Genomic DNA, 18,375 nt, shown 5'->3' with positions numbered 1-18,375 from the left:
TTACAGATTTTGATGAGTTGAGGGACCAATGGTAATGAATTTTTAGTTGAGGGACCATTACTCCCATTTGATTAAAGTTGAAAGAGTATTGCTACAATTTTCTCTTAAACTAATTAACCAATATCAAGAGTTGCCCAAATCGGTATAAGCACATACAAAAACCTTAATTCCCCGATGCGACACTCAACAGCTCTCTCTCTCTCTCTCTTTTACTAGTAGAGCTGATTAGAATTCTTTGGAGATAGAAAATGATATAACCGAAAAGAAACTAAATAAAGTAGAAGAATAGATTGCTTTGCTTTATTTTCACGCATATCATCTATGAAGTCCATATAATATTAAGTATTCTTTGGAAAAGCAAAAGCACAATATTCCCATTAGGGAAAAAAGTGGCATATGTTATTCCATGGCAACCAATATCACTTGAAATACCAAATAGTTAATTAGCACTGTCTTTCAACTCTCTAATTTTGACTTAAACAAACATAGAAAAAGGCTCCAATTCTTACTTTATCATCTGCAATGTAAGATCCTTCTTCCATATCCGCACGCCTTCTAGATCTCTTATCTGACTATTTCTTATATATGTATGTAGTCTCAAACATCCTTATATTAGCAGACCTCATCACATTTCATCGCAGTACCTTGTGCAACAAGTAAACAAATTGTCAAATACATGCATTGTGTGTGCATGGTTGGTATTCTTTTCAATTCATAAGTGCTTAGTTATCTTGAATTTCTGGTGACCGGAAAGTGTACAGATGGCGGGAGCATTGGCCGGAGATGGCCTGGTGCGGTCTGCAAGTAGCATGAGTTGGCGGTCAATAAGCATAAAAGATATGTGGAATGAGCAGCCGGACGTGTTCCAGAGGAGTAGGGCCGCCGAAGAGGAGGAGGAGCTTAGGTGGGCGGCGATCGAGCGGCTACCAACGTATGATAGGCTGCGGAAGGGAATAATGAGGAAGGTGATGAGCAATGGTAGCGTGGAGCATGGTGAGGTTGATATTACTGAGCTTAAGACTGAAGATAAGAAGCAGTTGATGGACAGCATATTAAACATTGTTGAGGAAGATAATGAGAAGTTCCTTAAGAGGCTTAGAGACAGAACTGACAGGTTAGTGTCTCTTCTTGTCTGCAATGTTTTGAACCTTGGGTTTTGGATGGTGAGGCAATGAAAGAAAACATACTGAAGTTCAACTTTTTTTTATTCGAGCCATGTTCTAATTTAATTTAAACTAAACTTCGGAGAGGGAAGTTCAAACTTGGGTACGTATAGAGGTTGCGAGAACGCTGCTCTACCAACTCGTTTAGGCCTAGGCTTGTTAGGAAGTCCAGCTTCAATCTTTAAATATTTTTTACATATATTTTTAATTTGATCTCAATAAGTAGTTTGATTAGTGACTTGTTGACTAATTTTGACTAAATTGTACTTTTGGGAAATAGGGTGGGAATTGAGGTTCCTAAGATTGAAGTGAGATTTGAGCACCTATCAGTGGAGGGAGATGCATATGTTGGGACCAGGGCACTTCCAACTCTGATCAATTCCACCTTAAATGCAATTGAGGTATCACATTCTTCAGCAATTTTCCTTATTATAAAGGATAAACTTTCCTCTGCATTGTATGAATCATAGAATTTCATCAAGGGTCATTTGCAAGATTGAATTTATATGTAAGAGTAAACTAAGAAAATTGTTATTTGTACCCCTAAATCGTCATTCCCCGGAATCTGCACTCCTTTAGCCTTTATTCATTTCACTTGGTGGCAAATGCAAGATGACTTTTTTGAGAGTGCCAGTAATTGTATTCTAGTATCACTGGGTCGAAATTTCCAAATGACGGATATGAATTCAAATTGAAGATTAGTAGTTTCATGTTCATCCTTATCGCTTATGTTTCTAGCTGCATAAAAGCTTGTTTCCTTTTCTCGTTAATTTCGATTTGTATAGGGGGTTCTTGGACTGGTTGGGCTCTCTCCTTCAAAGAAAAGGGTAGTCAAGATACTTCAAGATGTTAGTGGAATAGTGAGACCATCAAGGTATATTCACTAAATTCTACATATCTGTTATGCAAGAAAGGAAAAAGATGTAGTATTTATATTCTATATGCCAAGAAACACTGTATGCTACAATTGGTATGCTTAGACTAGCATTGGCTATAAGAACTTCTTGTTGTTAATTTGGTTTCTAAGTTCCTTTTTAATTGAATGTGGATTTTTTTTTCTTTTCAGAATGTGTCTACTTCTTGGACCGCCTGCGTCTGGAAAAACAACATTCTTGAAGGCACTTACTGGGCAGCTTGATGATGATTTAAGGGTCTGCCTTCCTCTCCCTCTGGTTGTGTGTGTGTGTGTGTGTGTGTGTGTGTGTGTGTGTGTGTGTCTACAACTTCAGTCCCACTAACTGGTATTTTGTGAACAGGTAACTGGGAAAGTCACCTATTGTGGCCATGAGTTGTCTGAATTTGTTCCTCAGAGAACTAGTGCTTATATTAGCCAGCATGATCTTCACTACGGTGAGATGACAGTTCGCGAGACTTTGGATTTCTCTGGACGCTGCCTTGGAGTTGGAACCAGGTACGAAATGTTGGTAGAGGCATCAAGGCGCGAGAAAGCAGAAGGTATAAAACCAGATCCTGAGATCGACGCATTCATGAAAGCCACAGCAGTGGCTGGCCAGAAAACAAGTTTGATCACAGATTATTTTCTCAAGGTTAATTTTTTACCCTCACAAGAAACCAAAACTTTTCAACTGCTGTTCTAAATTCATAATATCTTCTAATTCTTGAACAGATACTTGGATTGGATATTTGTGCGGATATTATGGTGGGCAATGACATGAAACGGGGCATCTCTGGAGGGCAAAAGAAGCGTGTCACTGCCGGTATTTGTTAATTGTATACAAAATTACTGTTAGAACTTAAAAGGAATACTTTTGTTGGTTGTAGTGAGGATTAATCGAATCACCTTTTACACCGGATGCAGGGGAAATGTTAGTTGGGCCAGCTAGAGCATTTTTCATGGATGAAATATCAACAGGCTTGGACAGTTCCACCACATTTCAGATAATAAAGTACATGAAGCAGATGGTTCATATCATGGACCTCACAACGGTCATTTCTCTTCTGCAGCCTGCGCCCGAGACATTTGACCTTTTCGATGACATTATTCTACTTTCAGAGGGTCAAATTGTTTACCAAGGTTCTCGCGAGAATGTTCTCGAATTTTTTGAACATATGGGCTTCAAATGCCCACAAAGGAAAGGTGTTGCCGACTTTCTGCAAGAAGTAACTTCCAAGAAGGACCAAGAACAATACTGGTTTAGAAAGAATCAACCTTACAGATATATCCCCGTAGCTGAGTTTGCTCAGGCCTTCAAATCCTTCCACATTTTCCAAAGGATTTCTGAAGATCTGAGAGTTCCTTATGACAGATCGAATGTACATCGCGCTGCTTTGGTGAGACAAAAGTACGGAATCTCCAACTGGGAACTCTTGAAGGCCTGCTTCTCGAGGGAATGGCTGCTGATGAAGCGCAATTCATTCGTGTATATTTTCAAAACCGTACAGTTAACAATCATGGCTACGATCGCATTCACTGTGTTCCTAAGAACGCAAATGAAAGCGGGTCATTTAGAAGATGCACCAAAGTTTTGGGGAGCACTGTTTTTCAGTCTCATCAATGTCATGTTCAACGGGATGGCAGAGCTTGCGATGACAGTTATGAGGCTTCCTGTGTTCTTTAAACAGAGGGATGCCTTGTTCTATCCAGGATGGGCTTTTGGCTTGCCCATTTGGCTCCTCAGAATTCCCATATCACTGATGGAATCAGCCATTTGGATCATTCTTACGTATTACACAATTGGTTTTGCACCTGCTGCGAGTAGGTCAGTACGCTAAACTGCTAATTTATCTAATTTTGGTTCCATTTGTTTATAAAGTTTGCTTATAGGTTGACCATGCAGGTTTTTCAAACAATTCTTGGCCTTGTTCGGAGTGCATCAGATGGCCCTCTCCCTCTTCCGTTTCCTTGCAGCTGTCGGAAGAACAGAAATAGTTGCAAGCACAATTGGCACCTTTACCTTGCTAATGGTCTTTGTGCTAGGAGGTTTCATAGTTTCCAAAAGTAAGTATTAATCCTTCTCTTTTCGGGTCGTGGGTTTTATCGTTTTGACGTATACTGCTGCATATGTATCATTCTGTACCAGGAATCTTCCAAATTTTGATCATATTTTCACAACTCAACAGTAACGGTTTGTGTTTGTGCAGATGACATCAAACCATGGATGATTTGGGGCTACTATATTTCTCCTATGATGTATGGTCAAAACGCCATCGCTATCAATGAGTTTCTCGACAAAAGATGGAGCACGGTAAGTTATCCTATTGCCTAGAAGAAAATGAGAAATTTCTTACTTTCTTTCTAAACTTCATTAAGTTCATATACTTTGTGCTATTTTCATATATGTTGTTTTCTCGGTCCCAGCCCATAAATGGTTCTAGCCAACCGACAGTCGGAAAGACCCTCCTTAAGGAAAGAGGACTGTTTGTAGATGAATACTGGTACTGGATTTGCATTGGAGCACTTCTTGGATATTCTCTTCTTTTCAACATTGGTTTCATTGCAGCGCTGACATTTTTAAAGCGTAAGTCACTATTTCACAGTAGTAATTTGGTTCCTTGACTTGAATAAATGAGGAGCCCTGTACTCATTGTTGTTTTCGTGAACTCAATTTCAGCACTCATTGATTCTAAAGCTGTGATCGCGGATGAAAACTCTGAAAGAAAAACGAAGAAACAGTTGACAGGTACTGATAATTCAGCAGGTATCAGTTCTTCAAACAATGAAGCTAGAAGAGGAATGATGTTGCCCTTCCAGCCTCTTTCACTTGCTTTTAACCATGTGAATTACTACGTGGACATGCCTGCCGTAAGTCCATTTGTCCTGTTCACCATGAAATTTTCTTCCAATTTCTATTCAGTCAATTTGATGGTAAATGTGAATTATAACGAAACTTAACAGATCGCTGACTACCTGATATTTCAACTGGAATTTTTAGAAATCACATAAATTTGTATCAGATTAGAAACAAGAATATGTATTAAGTCAAGCTTTTTTTCCCCATAACACCAGGAAATGAAGAGTCAAGGGGTTGAAGAGACCAGACTGCAACTGCTACGAGATGTCAGTGGCGCTTTCAGGCCTGGTGTTCTTACCGCATTAGTAGGGGTCAGCGGTGCTGGGAAGACAACCTTGATGGATGTCTTATCCGGAAGGAAGACTGGCGGGTACATTGAGGGAAGTATAAGCATTTCTGGGTACCCAAAGAACCAAGCTACATTTGCTCGAGTTAGCGGTTATTGTGAACAAAATGACATCCATTCCCCCTATGTGACTGTTTACGAATCTCTTTTATATTCTTCATGGTTGCGTCTTGCTTCAGATGTAAAGAGGGAAACACGAAAGGTACTATAATGACTATCCTATGGAAAAATTTTTAAATCATGTACGAAGCATCATAGATGACAATAAATTTCATTTATCTTGTAGATGTTTGTTGAAGAAGTGATGGAACTCATTGAGCTTAACCCGTTGAGGGATGCTTTAGTCGGACTTCCAGGAGTAGATGGTCTTTCGACTGAACAGAGAAAGAGGCTCACAATAGCTGTAGAATTGGTTGCTAATCCTTCCATTATCTTTATGGATGAACCCACATCAGGGCTTGATGCTAGAGCTGCTGCAATTGTGATGCGCACCGTAAGGAACACGGTAGATACTGGTCGAACTGTAGTGTGCACAATCCACCAACCAAGCATTGATATTTTTGAATCCTTTGATGAGGTATATATCTTTCATCTTTGGACTCGATTGTCACTTGTAATGGTTTCTAACTTTGTCAACTTTGACATTGTATCTTTTCGTTTGCAGCTACTTTTGATGAAAAGAGGAGGAAGAGTTATTTATGCAGGACCACTAGGTAGTAATTCTCATAAACTTGTGGAATATTTTGAGGTGAGTTTTTGTGGTACTCATGACTCAAATTCGAAGAAACCTTCTGAAAATTAGGCTATTAGATAAGGCTATTGGATAACTGATATCGAAAACTTCTTGTAGGCTATTGAAGGGGTTCAGAAAATAAAAGAGGGTTACAATCCTGCGACATGGATGCTAGAGATCAGCTCCACTGCAGTTGAGGCACAACTTAACCTTGATTTCTCAGAAGTTTATGACAATTCCGACCTCTATCAGTAAGTAATGTACTGCATCTTCTTCTCTCAACCTCTTTCCCGTTACATGTGTCCTGGTTTTGTCTTATTTTCCCAACTTTTCAGGAAGAATCAGGAGCTCATCAAGGAGCTAAGCACTCCGCAACCAGGTTCCAAGGATCTTCACTTCCCGACCAAGTACTCGCAAAGCTTCATAACTCAGTGCAAGGCTTGTTTCTGGAAACAACACTGGTCTTACTGGAGGAATTCGCAGTACAATGCAATCAGGTTTTTCATGACAATTGTTATCGGTATCTTATTCGGCGTAATCTTTTGGGGCAAAGGAAGCCAGATGTATGTTCAAACTTGAAAGTTCCTTTAAACAAGCTACATTGCTTACGTAACGCATGGAATTTGAGATGAAGCTAAATGCCACATTCTATTTTCTGCAGACACAAACAACAAGACCTGATTAATCTATTGGGAGCTACATATTCTGCTGTTCTTTTCCTTGGAGCCTCCAACGCTTCTTCGGTGCAAACTGTTGTGGCAATTGAGAGAACAGTATTTTATCGGGAAAGAGCAGCAGGAATGTATTCCGAGTTGCCATATGCATTTTCTCAGGTAATCGATATGACCATATCTATCTATCTATCTCGCATTTTCTTCTCTAGAAACATAAATGGTCATTTTCTTCTCTTTGGTGCTGCAGGTGGCTATAGAAACAATTTATGTTGCAATACAAACCTTCATCTATTCTCTTCTACTCTATTCCATGATCGGTTACCACTGGAAGGTCGAGAAGTTCTTGTACTTTTACTACTTCATATTCATGTGCTTCACGTACTTCTCTATGTACGGGATGATGGTCGTTGCACTGACTCCCGGCAGTCAGATTGCTGCCGTTGTTATGGCATTCTTCATCAGCTTCTGGAATTTATTTTCGGGCTTCCTCATTCCCAGGCCGGTATGTAATCACAATTAATCTTCATTAGCACGCGAAAGTAGATAAGATATGAGAATGCAATCTGAAAAGCAAACGAAAATATAATTAGAAGCTAGTATAACGCAGTGACCAAAGTAACTCATGCTCTACTGTTATTGTCTCAGCTAATCCCGATATGGTGGAGGTGGTACTACTGGTGTTCCCCGGTTGCTTGGACAATCTATGGCGTTTTCACATCTCAAGTCGGGGATAAGAAGACATTACTCGAAATTCCTGGCTCAGCGCCAAAGCCGGTGGATGCATTCCTTAAGGAGTACTTGGGATATGACTATGATTTCCTTGTAGCAGTAGTCTTTGCACATCTCGGTTGGGTGCTCCTCTTCTTCTTCATCTTTGCCTACGGCATCAGGTTTCTTAACTTTCAAAAGAGATAGAATTTTCCATGTGCTTTCAAAGAACAGATTACAGATAAGACAGATCGATGTGTGCATGTTTCATTCGCAATCCTAGGCCAAAGTAGTGATCTTTGGCTAGACAGATCGATGCGTGTGTGTGTTTAACTCTACAGATAAGACAGATCAATGCGTGTGTGTGTTTACAATCAATTTTTCTCTAGAAGCTTGGATGTAAAAACTGTGTGGAATGGAGTATGATCATCAACTTCTCAAAACACATGACAGTGTGTAGCACAAATCTTTCCAGCAGGTGTTACATTGAGCGAACGGAGTTGCAAGATTCTAGCCCAACTGACGATAAATTGAAACAGCATCCAGTGACGAGACTTCAGCAGGCAGCCAATGCTGATTACATCCTGAAACCAAAAGCCGTGAAAACTTCAACGACAAGAAAAGTCATACGAACTACGTATATTACTGCAAGCAGTATACAAAGTAAGCCAAGCATCAAATTCAAGTTTACCATGCTTGAAAAGACAAAATAATGATGGCTTTTATTGAAACAAAAGGAATATGATTACTAAATGAGATTAGGCACAAATCATATGATCTTAGAGAACATAAAACACACCGTGCTATCAGAATATATGAGTTCATCTTGATGGTTCGCTCTAAAGTTTGAGAAATTAAATCACTATGTAGACGAATCAAAATGTATTCAAGATATGAAACTTGTTCAGAAATTAGTACAGTGTGACTAAGTGCCAGTAGTGAACTTGTTCAGAAATTCGCTTTTCAAATCATCACCAGATGAATATAACAAGAAGCCTGTATTTAACTGAAGTAAAAAATATAAAGATATTTTGATAACAAGAAAAGGCTAGGGGAAAAAAGATACCCCTCATATCTGGAACATGTTTTCTGGAGAACTGAAAGTTAGAAACCTTGAGCCATTGGGGCCTGAGAGCTTGGTGCATCTTTTCTGCGGAAGGTGACATCCACGATATTTTACGTTGCAGAGCCTCGATTGTGGGTAGGCACATCAAATTCTCGCACCAATGAATTTTCAAGCGGGTAAGCAATGCCTATCTTAACTATAGAAATAAATTCTACAACCAAGATATAGTGGAAAATAAAATTAAATTATAGCGATTACACATACATCACATAAAAATTTATCGAATACCTATTGGAATAAAATAGTGTACAAATTAATTCACAACAAGAACTACCAATTAAATAATGATTAAATTGTAACCATTCTTGCAAATACATAAAATATATGCAAATGGGATGGATGAATGTACTCACTCCTTTCTAATCCCGCTAACACATACCTAAGACATCCAAACCTGCACGTCTCATACCATGCTTATACGAACTACTTGGCTCCGAATACCTTAGAATATGAGTTAAGTCTCGTTCATCCCTTAAGCTCAATTTTTAGAATTGAATTCTCAAATTTCACTTTGTTATGCACTTCCCCCGACGTTCGATTGTATATTCAAGCCTTCCCCCGACGCCTAACATATACAAGATTTTATTAATTTATAACCAACTGGTTGTATACTTAAGTCTTTCCCCTGACACCTGCTGTATACAAGGTTCATTATTTTATATTAAAGGGAAACTTCAGCCCTTGAATATACTCACAACTTAAACACTTTACATAAGTGAGCACTTGACACAACACAACTCTTTTTCTTACTTTGCATGAATGCTTATGTATATGTCATGTTCACATAGATATCAATACTCACATTTTATCTAACAAGCCTACAAGTTTCAACATGAATCAAATTACTTAGTATCAAGAGTAATATAATCATAAGTAAACAACAAAGTAATAATCTTTAATAGCAACATAAATGATAAACAATACGTTACCATTTCCTCCTTTTTATTGTTTTCAATTTCATTTCCTCCCTCGTTATCTTTCTTCCTTCGCCACTTCCCCCTGCTCTTCGGAGATGTTGGCCATACAAAGAGGTTGGCCAAGAAGGCTAGCTCAACCGAACATTAGTTGTTCGAACTGGCGTACAAATTAGTACATATATAGGATTGTCGTGGCTTTTGGATATGTCATAGAAGAGATGATAAGGAACAACTGTTATGAAGGAAGTGTCTCTGTTTGAGCTAAGGAAGTTGGAGTTTTGAAGCTCTAAACATGATTTCAGGGTTTTCTACGGATTTTCAAGGCTGTGACAGTATTTCAACGATCTGAAATGAATGGACCATTGGATTTTTCTATTTGGATATGTTATGGTCAGGCCCTTTATGTAAAGGGATCCCCATTTTTTTTTTTCAAAAAATGGGGATTAGGTGTGAGGCTCACTTTGCATCAAACTTCAACGATCTAAACCGTCTATTTTGTAAGTCTCGATTCATAGATCATCCTTGCAAAAGCTCAATTCAATCCGAAACCATTGCCTATTTAATTATCAAGATAAAATTTCATTGTTTCTTATATAGCAAAGTATTCGTTAATTTCTTTGAACCTAAATACATGTCTTAAACATTTCCAATTTAGCTAATATTTTGTAAGGATGATCTATGAGGTGCAACTTGAAAAATAGACGGTTCGGATCGTTAAAGTTTGATGTAGTGTGGGCCCCACAACTAATCCCCATTTTTATAAAAAAAAACAAAAAAAAAAACAAAAGGGGATCCCTTCCCTTAAAGATTTTCATGTTATGGTTGAGAGGAATATGAACAACTCTTGTGAAGGAAGTACTTCGATCTAATCGACGGAAAATGGGGTTTTGGTACTCATTACATGACTATCCATTTCTGCGGGATTGGAGACTAGGTTGCTATTTCAAACATATGAGATGATCTTATTGTTGGAATTTCCTAAAATTTGGATATATCATGATAGAGAAACAGACGAACAACTTTTATTAAGGAAGTACTTTGATATAAGCTACGGATGATGGTGTTTTGGTCTGAAAAATAGGCGGGATGAATTTCTTGTTTTTGGATATCTTTCTTTTGATAGATGAAAATGATGGTGAGTTCAGTGGAGAGATTTGTTGGGTAAGCTCTCATGCATTTTTTGGGATTTGTCTCTCACTTACTATACAGGGGAAATAAATGGAGATTTTCAATGGTTTGGTGGAAGTGTTTCTCATGGCAATGATCTCCAATTGTAAATGCATAAACAACAAAAGATTTAAGTGGTTCACCAAATCGACTACATCCACTGAGTTTGATTTCATTGTATTTCACTACATATGAGGAACTTACAAATACAATGAAAGATGGCTTAAAGCCTTAACAACATGTAAAAGAAAGAAGGTAATATAAAAGGGAGAATGGCTTTCTATTTAAAGATGTTGTCTGTTTTTTTTCTTTTCTTTTCTTCTTCTTCTTCCTCTCCCTTCTCTTCATGTCCCTTCTGTTGGTTCATGCTCCTTCCTTTATAAAGATTGAATAACCTCTTCCTTCCCATCTAGCCAATAGAAAGAAACCAAGTATTGTGCTAATCATCACCATAAAATGTGTTCCAATAACAAGGCAACAAGTGTTGTCCTAATCGTTAAGAATGATAAGTGTTCAAGTGGCAAAGCAACAAGTGTCAAGTTAATTATGAACAAATGAATATCATGCAAGATGGATGCAAGCATCAAAGGCCACGTAAAGGTTTATCTCAAAGTAAGCTTAATAGAGTTGCATTGGAGTGAGAATATTGCCCAAATGATTAAGATTCCTTTAGATTGATGAGTAAGCACTTCTAATACCACAAACATTGCTTCATGCATGCTAATAGACTAACATACACATGCTATAGACTCCACCTCTTCACCCTAATTATTAGCTTCTATTAATTACCAACTTCCACCTCATCCCTTGGATAAAATAACAAGACAAAACTACTCAATTAGTCCCACCTCAAACTCTTGGTCCTTTGTGAGGAAATATCAAATTAACTCTACTAACAAAATTCCCACCTCTCATTCTATTAGTAATTAGGTATATTTGTCCAATAAACCAAAATAGAGGAAATACAATTACAGAGAGATACAAAACTTTTGTAATATAGAAATAATACGATACATATTTTTTTTTTTTAAATACGGGATATTACAATCTACCCTCCTTAAAATAAATTTTATTCTCGAAATTTGTAAAATTTAATTGTTGTATTAATAAGGTAAACAATTCTCAAAGACGTAGTAAAATATATAACAAATAGTAATAGTTTGAAAACATTAAGAAAGTATTTAGTTAGAGCGGTTGCATGGAGACTACCTTTCCATATAAAGTGGATTGCAATTCTCCAATTTAGGCCTTCCAACTCTAGCAAAACACCTTTATAGTGAACCTGATAGGAAAACGAAATTAGTCTTTTAATTGAAAATCACTTAATAATGAAATCAGTGTAGGAAAATTGATGGTTATACAAATCGGTAATGTAACTCACCAATCACCTTACTAATTGGATTCCTATATTCTCACCCCATGTCATTTAAAATTTTATAACTCATCACATAGCCCAAAGCTATGTAGGAATGAGATTTATTATTGACATTACCAATTCGTGTAGGAATGAGAATTTCACTTCACAAATGGGCCATTTTCTTTGTTTTTCCTTTGTGAGTAGGAATGAATTACATCCAAATTCGTTTCACCATCAAAATTTACAAACATTTACTAAAGAAAATATATTCCTGCAAACAAATTGCAAGTGTTAAACAACAAGTAGTTAAATTACCAATTTACAAAACCATTACACAAGTAAGTATATTGAAATAAATGAGCATCGTTGAAAAACTCAGCTTTTTTTCTGAAACAAAACTCAAATTCCGAAAGACATGGACCACCATGTCATTATCTTTGTAGTGCAATAATATGAGTCCAAAAGCACAATCTAGCTCACAAGAAAATACCCATCAAGGCGTAAGACAAATCCCAACTTACTCCAACATAATACTTTTGAAAACATAACTAGGGAATCTAAAATAAAAGGCTATTCGACAAATATGGTAAACACCACAGGTACTATCCTAGGGTATCTCGTCCTAAGCTCTGATACCATTTTTCACGCCCCAACCCGCGAATAAAGATCATTCACGAGTTAAGATGTGAGTCATATCTTAGTTATATTAATAAATTCTACAACCAAGATATGGTGGAAAATAAAATTAAATTATACGATTACATATGCATTACATGTAACAACCCATCCCTAATTTTACAATTTTATAAATTTTAGAGGAGTGAATTGATAGAAATGCCCCTTGAGGAGAGATTATTGACTTTCATTGACTGTCAATTTGTAACACGTACGAACTACTATTTTACCCTATTCTCAAAGTACTTGATGATACGAAAGCGTAGGCGCAAGCGGAATCAAATTTTGAAGCTACGATGAAGACTTTACGGAACTACGAAATTTGACAGTGTGTTATGAAATTTGAATTTAGGGTATTTTATTATTTTAGTAATTTTGGTGGGATAATTTTAATATTTTATTAATTTTCTGGCTCTCCTCTCCTCTCTTGCCTCATGGCACCTTCTCCTCCACATTTGGACTCTCTCTCACTCTCTCGGCTCTGTCTCGCCCTCTCACTTTCTCTTATCTGCAAACATCGACACCAATCACCCTTGCCCACTCTGACGAGCATCGCGACTCCGTCATCACCACCCAAGTGCACGACTAGAGACGAGGGGCAGAGCCCTAAGCTCACTTATTTCTCTCTCTCGTATGTGTCACTTGCAAACAAACCACAATGCTCTGACATCATGTGTGAAATGGGTTCATTCCCGCTCACAAGCACTCTTATATTTAGGCACTTTTAGATTTAAATTTATTCACATTTTTCACTTCACTACACTTTATAGCTTCGTCACCTTTGTGATATCTGTCAGCACAACTCGATTCGGAGTCCAGCGGACATTCCGGATCGGGGTGTGTCATCACATAACAAAATCTTACATAAAATTTATCGAATACGCATCGGAATAAAACAGTGTACAAATTAATTCACAGCAAGAACTGCCAATTAAATAATGATAAATTGTAACAATTCTTGCAAATACATAAAATATATGCAAATGGGATGGATGAATGTACTCATTCCCTTCTAATCCCGCTAACACATACCTAAGACATCCAACCCTGCACGTCCTATACCATGCTTATACCACTTGGCTATGAATACCTTAAAATATGAGTTAACTCCCATTCATCCCTTAAGCCCAATTTTTAGAATTAAATTCTCAGTTTTCACTTTATCATATATGCACTTCCCCCGACGCCTAATGTATACAAGGTTCATTTTTTTATATTCAAGGCAAACTTCAGCCCTTGAATATCCTCATAACTTAAACACTTTACATAAGTGAGCACTTGACACAACATAACTCTTTTTCTTGCTTTGCATAAAGGCCATGTTCACATAGATATCAATACTCATTTTATCTAACAAGCCTGCAAGCTTCAACATAAATCAAATTACTTAGTAACAAGAGTAATATAATCATAAATAAACAACAAACAAATAATCTTTAACAACAACATAATTGATAAACAATACGTTACCATTTCCTCCTTTTTGTTGTTTTCAATTTCATTTCCTCCCTCTTGTTCTTTTTCTTCCTTTACCACTTCCCTTTGCCCTTTGGAGATGTTGGCCATGCAAAGAGGTTGGCCGAGAATGCTAGCTCAACCGAACATCAGCTGTTCAAATTACAAATCAACTGTTCAAATTGACGTACAAATAAATGAAGATTTTGATGGTTTGGTGGAAGTGCTTCTCATGGCAATGATCTCCAATTGTAAATGCATAAACAACACAAGATTTAAGTGGTTTGTCAAATCGACTACATCCATTGAGGTTTGATTTCATTGTATTTCACTATATATGAGGTACCTACAAATACAATGAAAGATGGTTTAAAGCCTTAACATGTAAAAGAAAGAAGGTAATATAAAAAGGAGAATGGCTTTCTACTTGAAGTTGTTCTCTTTTTTTTCTTCTTCTTTTCTTCTTGTTCTTCCTCTCTCTTCTCTTCATGCCCTGTCTGTTGGTTCTTGCTCCTTCCTTTATAAAGATTGAATAACCTCTTCCTTTCCATCTAGCTTGAGGAGAAAGCTTCCAAGTGTGCCAATAGAAAGAAACCAAGTATTGTGCTAATCATCACCATAAAATGTGTTCTAATAACAAGGCAACAAGTGTTGTCCTCATCATTAAGAATGATAAGTATTCAAGGGCCAAAGCAACAAATGTCAGGCTAATTATGAACAAATGAATATCATGCAAGATGGATGCAAGCATCAAAAGCCACGTAAAGGTTTATCTCAAGGTAAGCTTGATAGAGTTGCATTGGAGTGAGAATATTGCCCAAATGATTAAGATTCCTTTAGATTGATGAGTAAACACTCCTCATACCACAAACATTGCCTCATGCATGCTAATAGACTAACATATACATGCTATAAACTCCACCTTTTTAGTGGCGGATCCAGGAAATAATGTTAGGGGGGTCAGTAAGAATAGCGTGTGCTAAATTTTTTTACCAGAAATAGCATGCATATCGCCATTTCAATGAGTTTTGGTAGGCCTAAAGTCATCTGAAAAGGCATATTGCACACTTGTTAATGTATGCAAGGGGCAAATCCCAAGGTATCCATGGGCATTCACCAAGTCTTGGTAGACCTAAAGTCAGTTGGAGGGCATGTATGAAGCCATCTTTAATCTTTAAAAGGGCAGCACCCAAGTTATCCATGGACATTCACTGAAGTTTGGAGGGTCAGCACCTAAGGTATCTATAGACGTTCACTGAAGTTCGGGGGGTCAGCTGACCCCTATTGCCCCTCAATGCATCCGCCACTGCACATTTTCACCCTAATTATTAGCTTCTATTAATAACCAACTTCCACCTTATCCATTGGATAAAATAACAAGACAAAACTACTCAATTAGTCCCACCTCAGACTCTCGGCCCTTTGTGAGAAAATATCAAACTAACTCTACTAACAAAATTCCCACCTCTCATTCTATTAGTAATTAGGTATATTTGTCCAATAAACCAAAATAGAGGAAATACAATTACAGAGGGATGCAAAACTTTTGTAATATATAAATAATATGTATACATACACTTTTTATTATTTAAATACAGGGTATTACAGAGTGCGTAGACGAAAGCAGAATCAAATTCGGAGTTACAAGAGTTGAATTATAATATAATTTTTGTTAAGAGAAATCTAATGACTGGAAGGTGGAGAAATTATAATAGTTTTTCTCAAAATTAATATCCAGTTGGAAGGCTTAAATCGACCCATAACTACTAGAGCATGATGATTGATGACCATATTAATATTGAAGCCCTAAGAAAGATGTTGATCCAACTCCAATACCATGTTGCATATGAGCGTTCTCTATAAAGGTATGTTGGAAAAATATTAATGCAAGTAAAAACACAATTTAATGCATAATGGTAAACATTATCCTAATGCACATGAAATTTGATTAGAAAATCTTGAAAATAATCGTCGAGTGAAGAACTTGGTTTTCTCTCCATAAAACAATTTATGCTTCATTACGGCACTCATAGTTGATCGACTCTTGTCTCATATGATACGACGATCACATCCTTAGGATAGTAACACACCGGCTCCAGTCAACTACGATTGTGTTAAACTCTCTCAAAAGACTCACTTAATCTCTAAGTATGTTATGGGTCACATGAACTTGTATGACTCTGCCGCAATAGGATGAGGCTTTTAGATGTAGAAGTGACTCTTTAAAATAGTCGTGTCTTTTCTTGAATGGTCAATAATAACATCTCTTCAATCAAAAGGCAAAGGTTGCATCATTTATCTTTATTTGAACATCCACAACCTTATTAATGAAAAGCCACAATTCATCAAACTTCATTCGCATAAAATAATTTAATCAGTTTGAATTAAATCTTCCAACAAAGTAAACCATGTTTGATTATTTTGATACTATTGTGAAGCATGATCCCAAAAGCCGCCATTAATTTATTGCATATTGGATGCATAATAATTGACAACATAAGTATTTGAGGGTATTGGGTGGGGAATGCAAGTTTGCCCATTGCACGATTGAGACAAATCATGATAATTTAAGATTGAAACCATGTCTGGACTACTGAATAAAATACGACAATTTCATTTTTGGATTTTTATCACAATGGTCTCCAAAATTGACCCATCCAATCAAAATGGTCTATGAATTTGAAATTGATCAATTTTGTCCCTAAAAATAAGTCTCAGAAATCAATTTGGTCATTCCGTATTCTCTCCGTCAAATACCTTGTTAATATATTGACATGGCACACAAATGACACCCATATATCTAATGAAGCAGCTATATTAGTTACTAAACTTTAAAGCTTGATGACATGTTGGATTTTAGAATGATGATGTACAAGAAAATAAAAAAAGTGTAAATAATTACAAAAATTATTTGTTGTAATTGGCTAACAAAGTTGAAAAAGTATATAAGAAAAAAAGTGATTAGCTTAGGCCTAAAACCGCCCGAACCAAACCATTGAACATCAGATTCGCTTGATTCATATTCCTTAGAGATTTTGTTAAAACCAAATCGAACAAAAATTGTTATATTATAATTGATTTGATCGTAAATTAAAAGTAAAACGAATCCAACCCAGACCCTTTCTTCCTTATGATTAGCCTTCTCTTCGGGGTGAAGTGCGAGAAAGAGGTGTGGGGCATCGGGTTAGGGTTTAGGTGTGGTGGTGCATAGAAGGTGAGATACTATGTGGTGGTGGTTGGGTTTCAAGTGTTTTTCTTTTTTGCTTTAATATTTTTTTAGTAAACATTGCAATGAATTTACGAGTGCACACTAAAATTTTGAGAAATTTGAAAAAATAACCAAAATTTAGATCCTATATAGGATCTAGCCTCATTTTTAATTTTATGTTAATTATAACCAAAAATCCAAACTACTAGTATACCCTTAAAATTATGAGTTCAAAGTGATAGATTGCAAGTTTATACAAAGTCACCACTTATAATTATCATTCACACATCTAACTTCCAAACTATCCTTAGTCGATTTATCCACTTTGAACTCATAATTCTTTCTCATTGCAACCATAGCTAATAATTGCAAGTGGCAACTTCGTGTAGTAGTAATTTTAAGCGTATATTAGTACTTTCTTATTAATTTTTTGTTATAATTATCATAAATTTAAAATTATAGCTATAATTGTATACAAGGTTCAATTTGGATTATTATTCCAAAATTCTTAAAAAGGGTTTATATCACAAATGATCCTTGAAATTGACCAATACATCAAGATGATCCCTAAAATTAAAAATCGATTATTGTAGTCCTTAAAATAGGTGTCACAAAATCAATGTGGTCATTCCGTCATGATTTTGTCAAAAATTTTGTTATGTGCTGTTGTGGCACATAAATGAGTCTTACAAGTCATTTTTTTTAATCACAAATGATCCCTGAAATTAACTCACATCATCAAGATGGTCCCTGAAATTTACCTGCAGATGTGGCACGTAAATGGACCCACAAACTCGGTCCCACAATCATGAATTAGAAATAGGTCTAATAATTAATTAAAAAAAATTATCAACTCAGAAACTTGGTCTCGCAATCACCTATGATCTCAACCCATACTCTTCTACCTTCATTTATGGTAGCCTTCACCGTCTCTTTCCTGAAAAAATTAAAAATTCTCAAGACACCCATCTTTACACCCTTTGACAACTTTAATTGAATTGACCAAGATGGAGACCACCTTTGGTAACGACTTTTGTGACTCCATCATCATCATTTGGGCGATCGACAACTTCATAACCTTAATCTTAGAGCAC

At 36.6% G+C, this 18,375-nt stretch overlaps 1 protein-coding gene across 2 annotated transcripts; it reads left to right on the top strand.

The window, feature by feature from the left end:
• Positions 1–593: 593 nt before the first annotated feature.
• On the top strand, positions 594–7,821 carry LOC137741954 (pleiotropic drug resistance protein 2). Of its 2 annotated transcripts, XM_068481662.2 has the most exons (19): positions 594–1,114; positions 1,444–1,564; positions 1,949–2,037; positions 2,230–2,314; positions 2,420–2,710; positions 2,791–2,881; positions 2,983–3,883; positions 3,962–4,122; positions 4,266–4,369; positions 4,483–4,642; positions 4,736–4,926; positions 5,131–5,463; positions 5,548–5,838; positions 5,926–6,009; positions 6,112–6,245; positions 6,330–6,557; positions 6,656–6,827; positions 6,916–7,170; positions 7,314–7,821. In XM_068481662.2, the coding sequence occupies exons 1-19, from the start codon at positions 762–764 to the stop codon at positions 7,581–7,583; spliced, it is 4,314 nt and encodes a 1,437-aa protein (XP_068337763.2). In that variant the 5' UTR covers positions 594–761; the 3' UTR covers positions 7,584–7,821. The 2 variants fall into 2 exon arrangements, with proteins under 2 accessions (XP_068337763.2, XP_068337762.2); XM_068481661.2 differs by having other exon boundaries at positions 5,548–6,009.
• Positions 7,822–18,375: the final 10,554 nt, after the last annotated feature.

The sequence above is a fragment of the Pyrus communis genome, chromosome 11, assembly GCF_041283825.1.
Source record: "Pyrus communis isolate YQ-2024b chromosome 11, ASM4128382v1, whole genome shotgun sequence".
NCBI lineage: Eukaryota > Viridiplantae > Streptophyta > Magnoliopsida > Rosales > Rosaceae > Pyrus > Pyrus communis.
The sequence above is the reverse complement of the archived record's forward strand: the minus strand, read 5'-3'. Positions and strand labels throughout refer to the sequence as shown.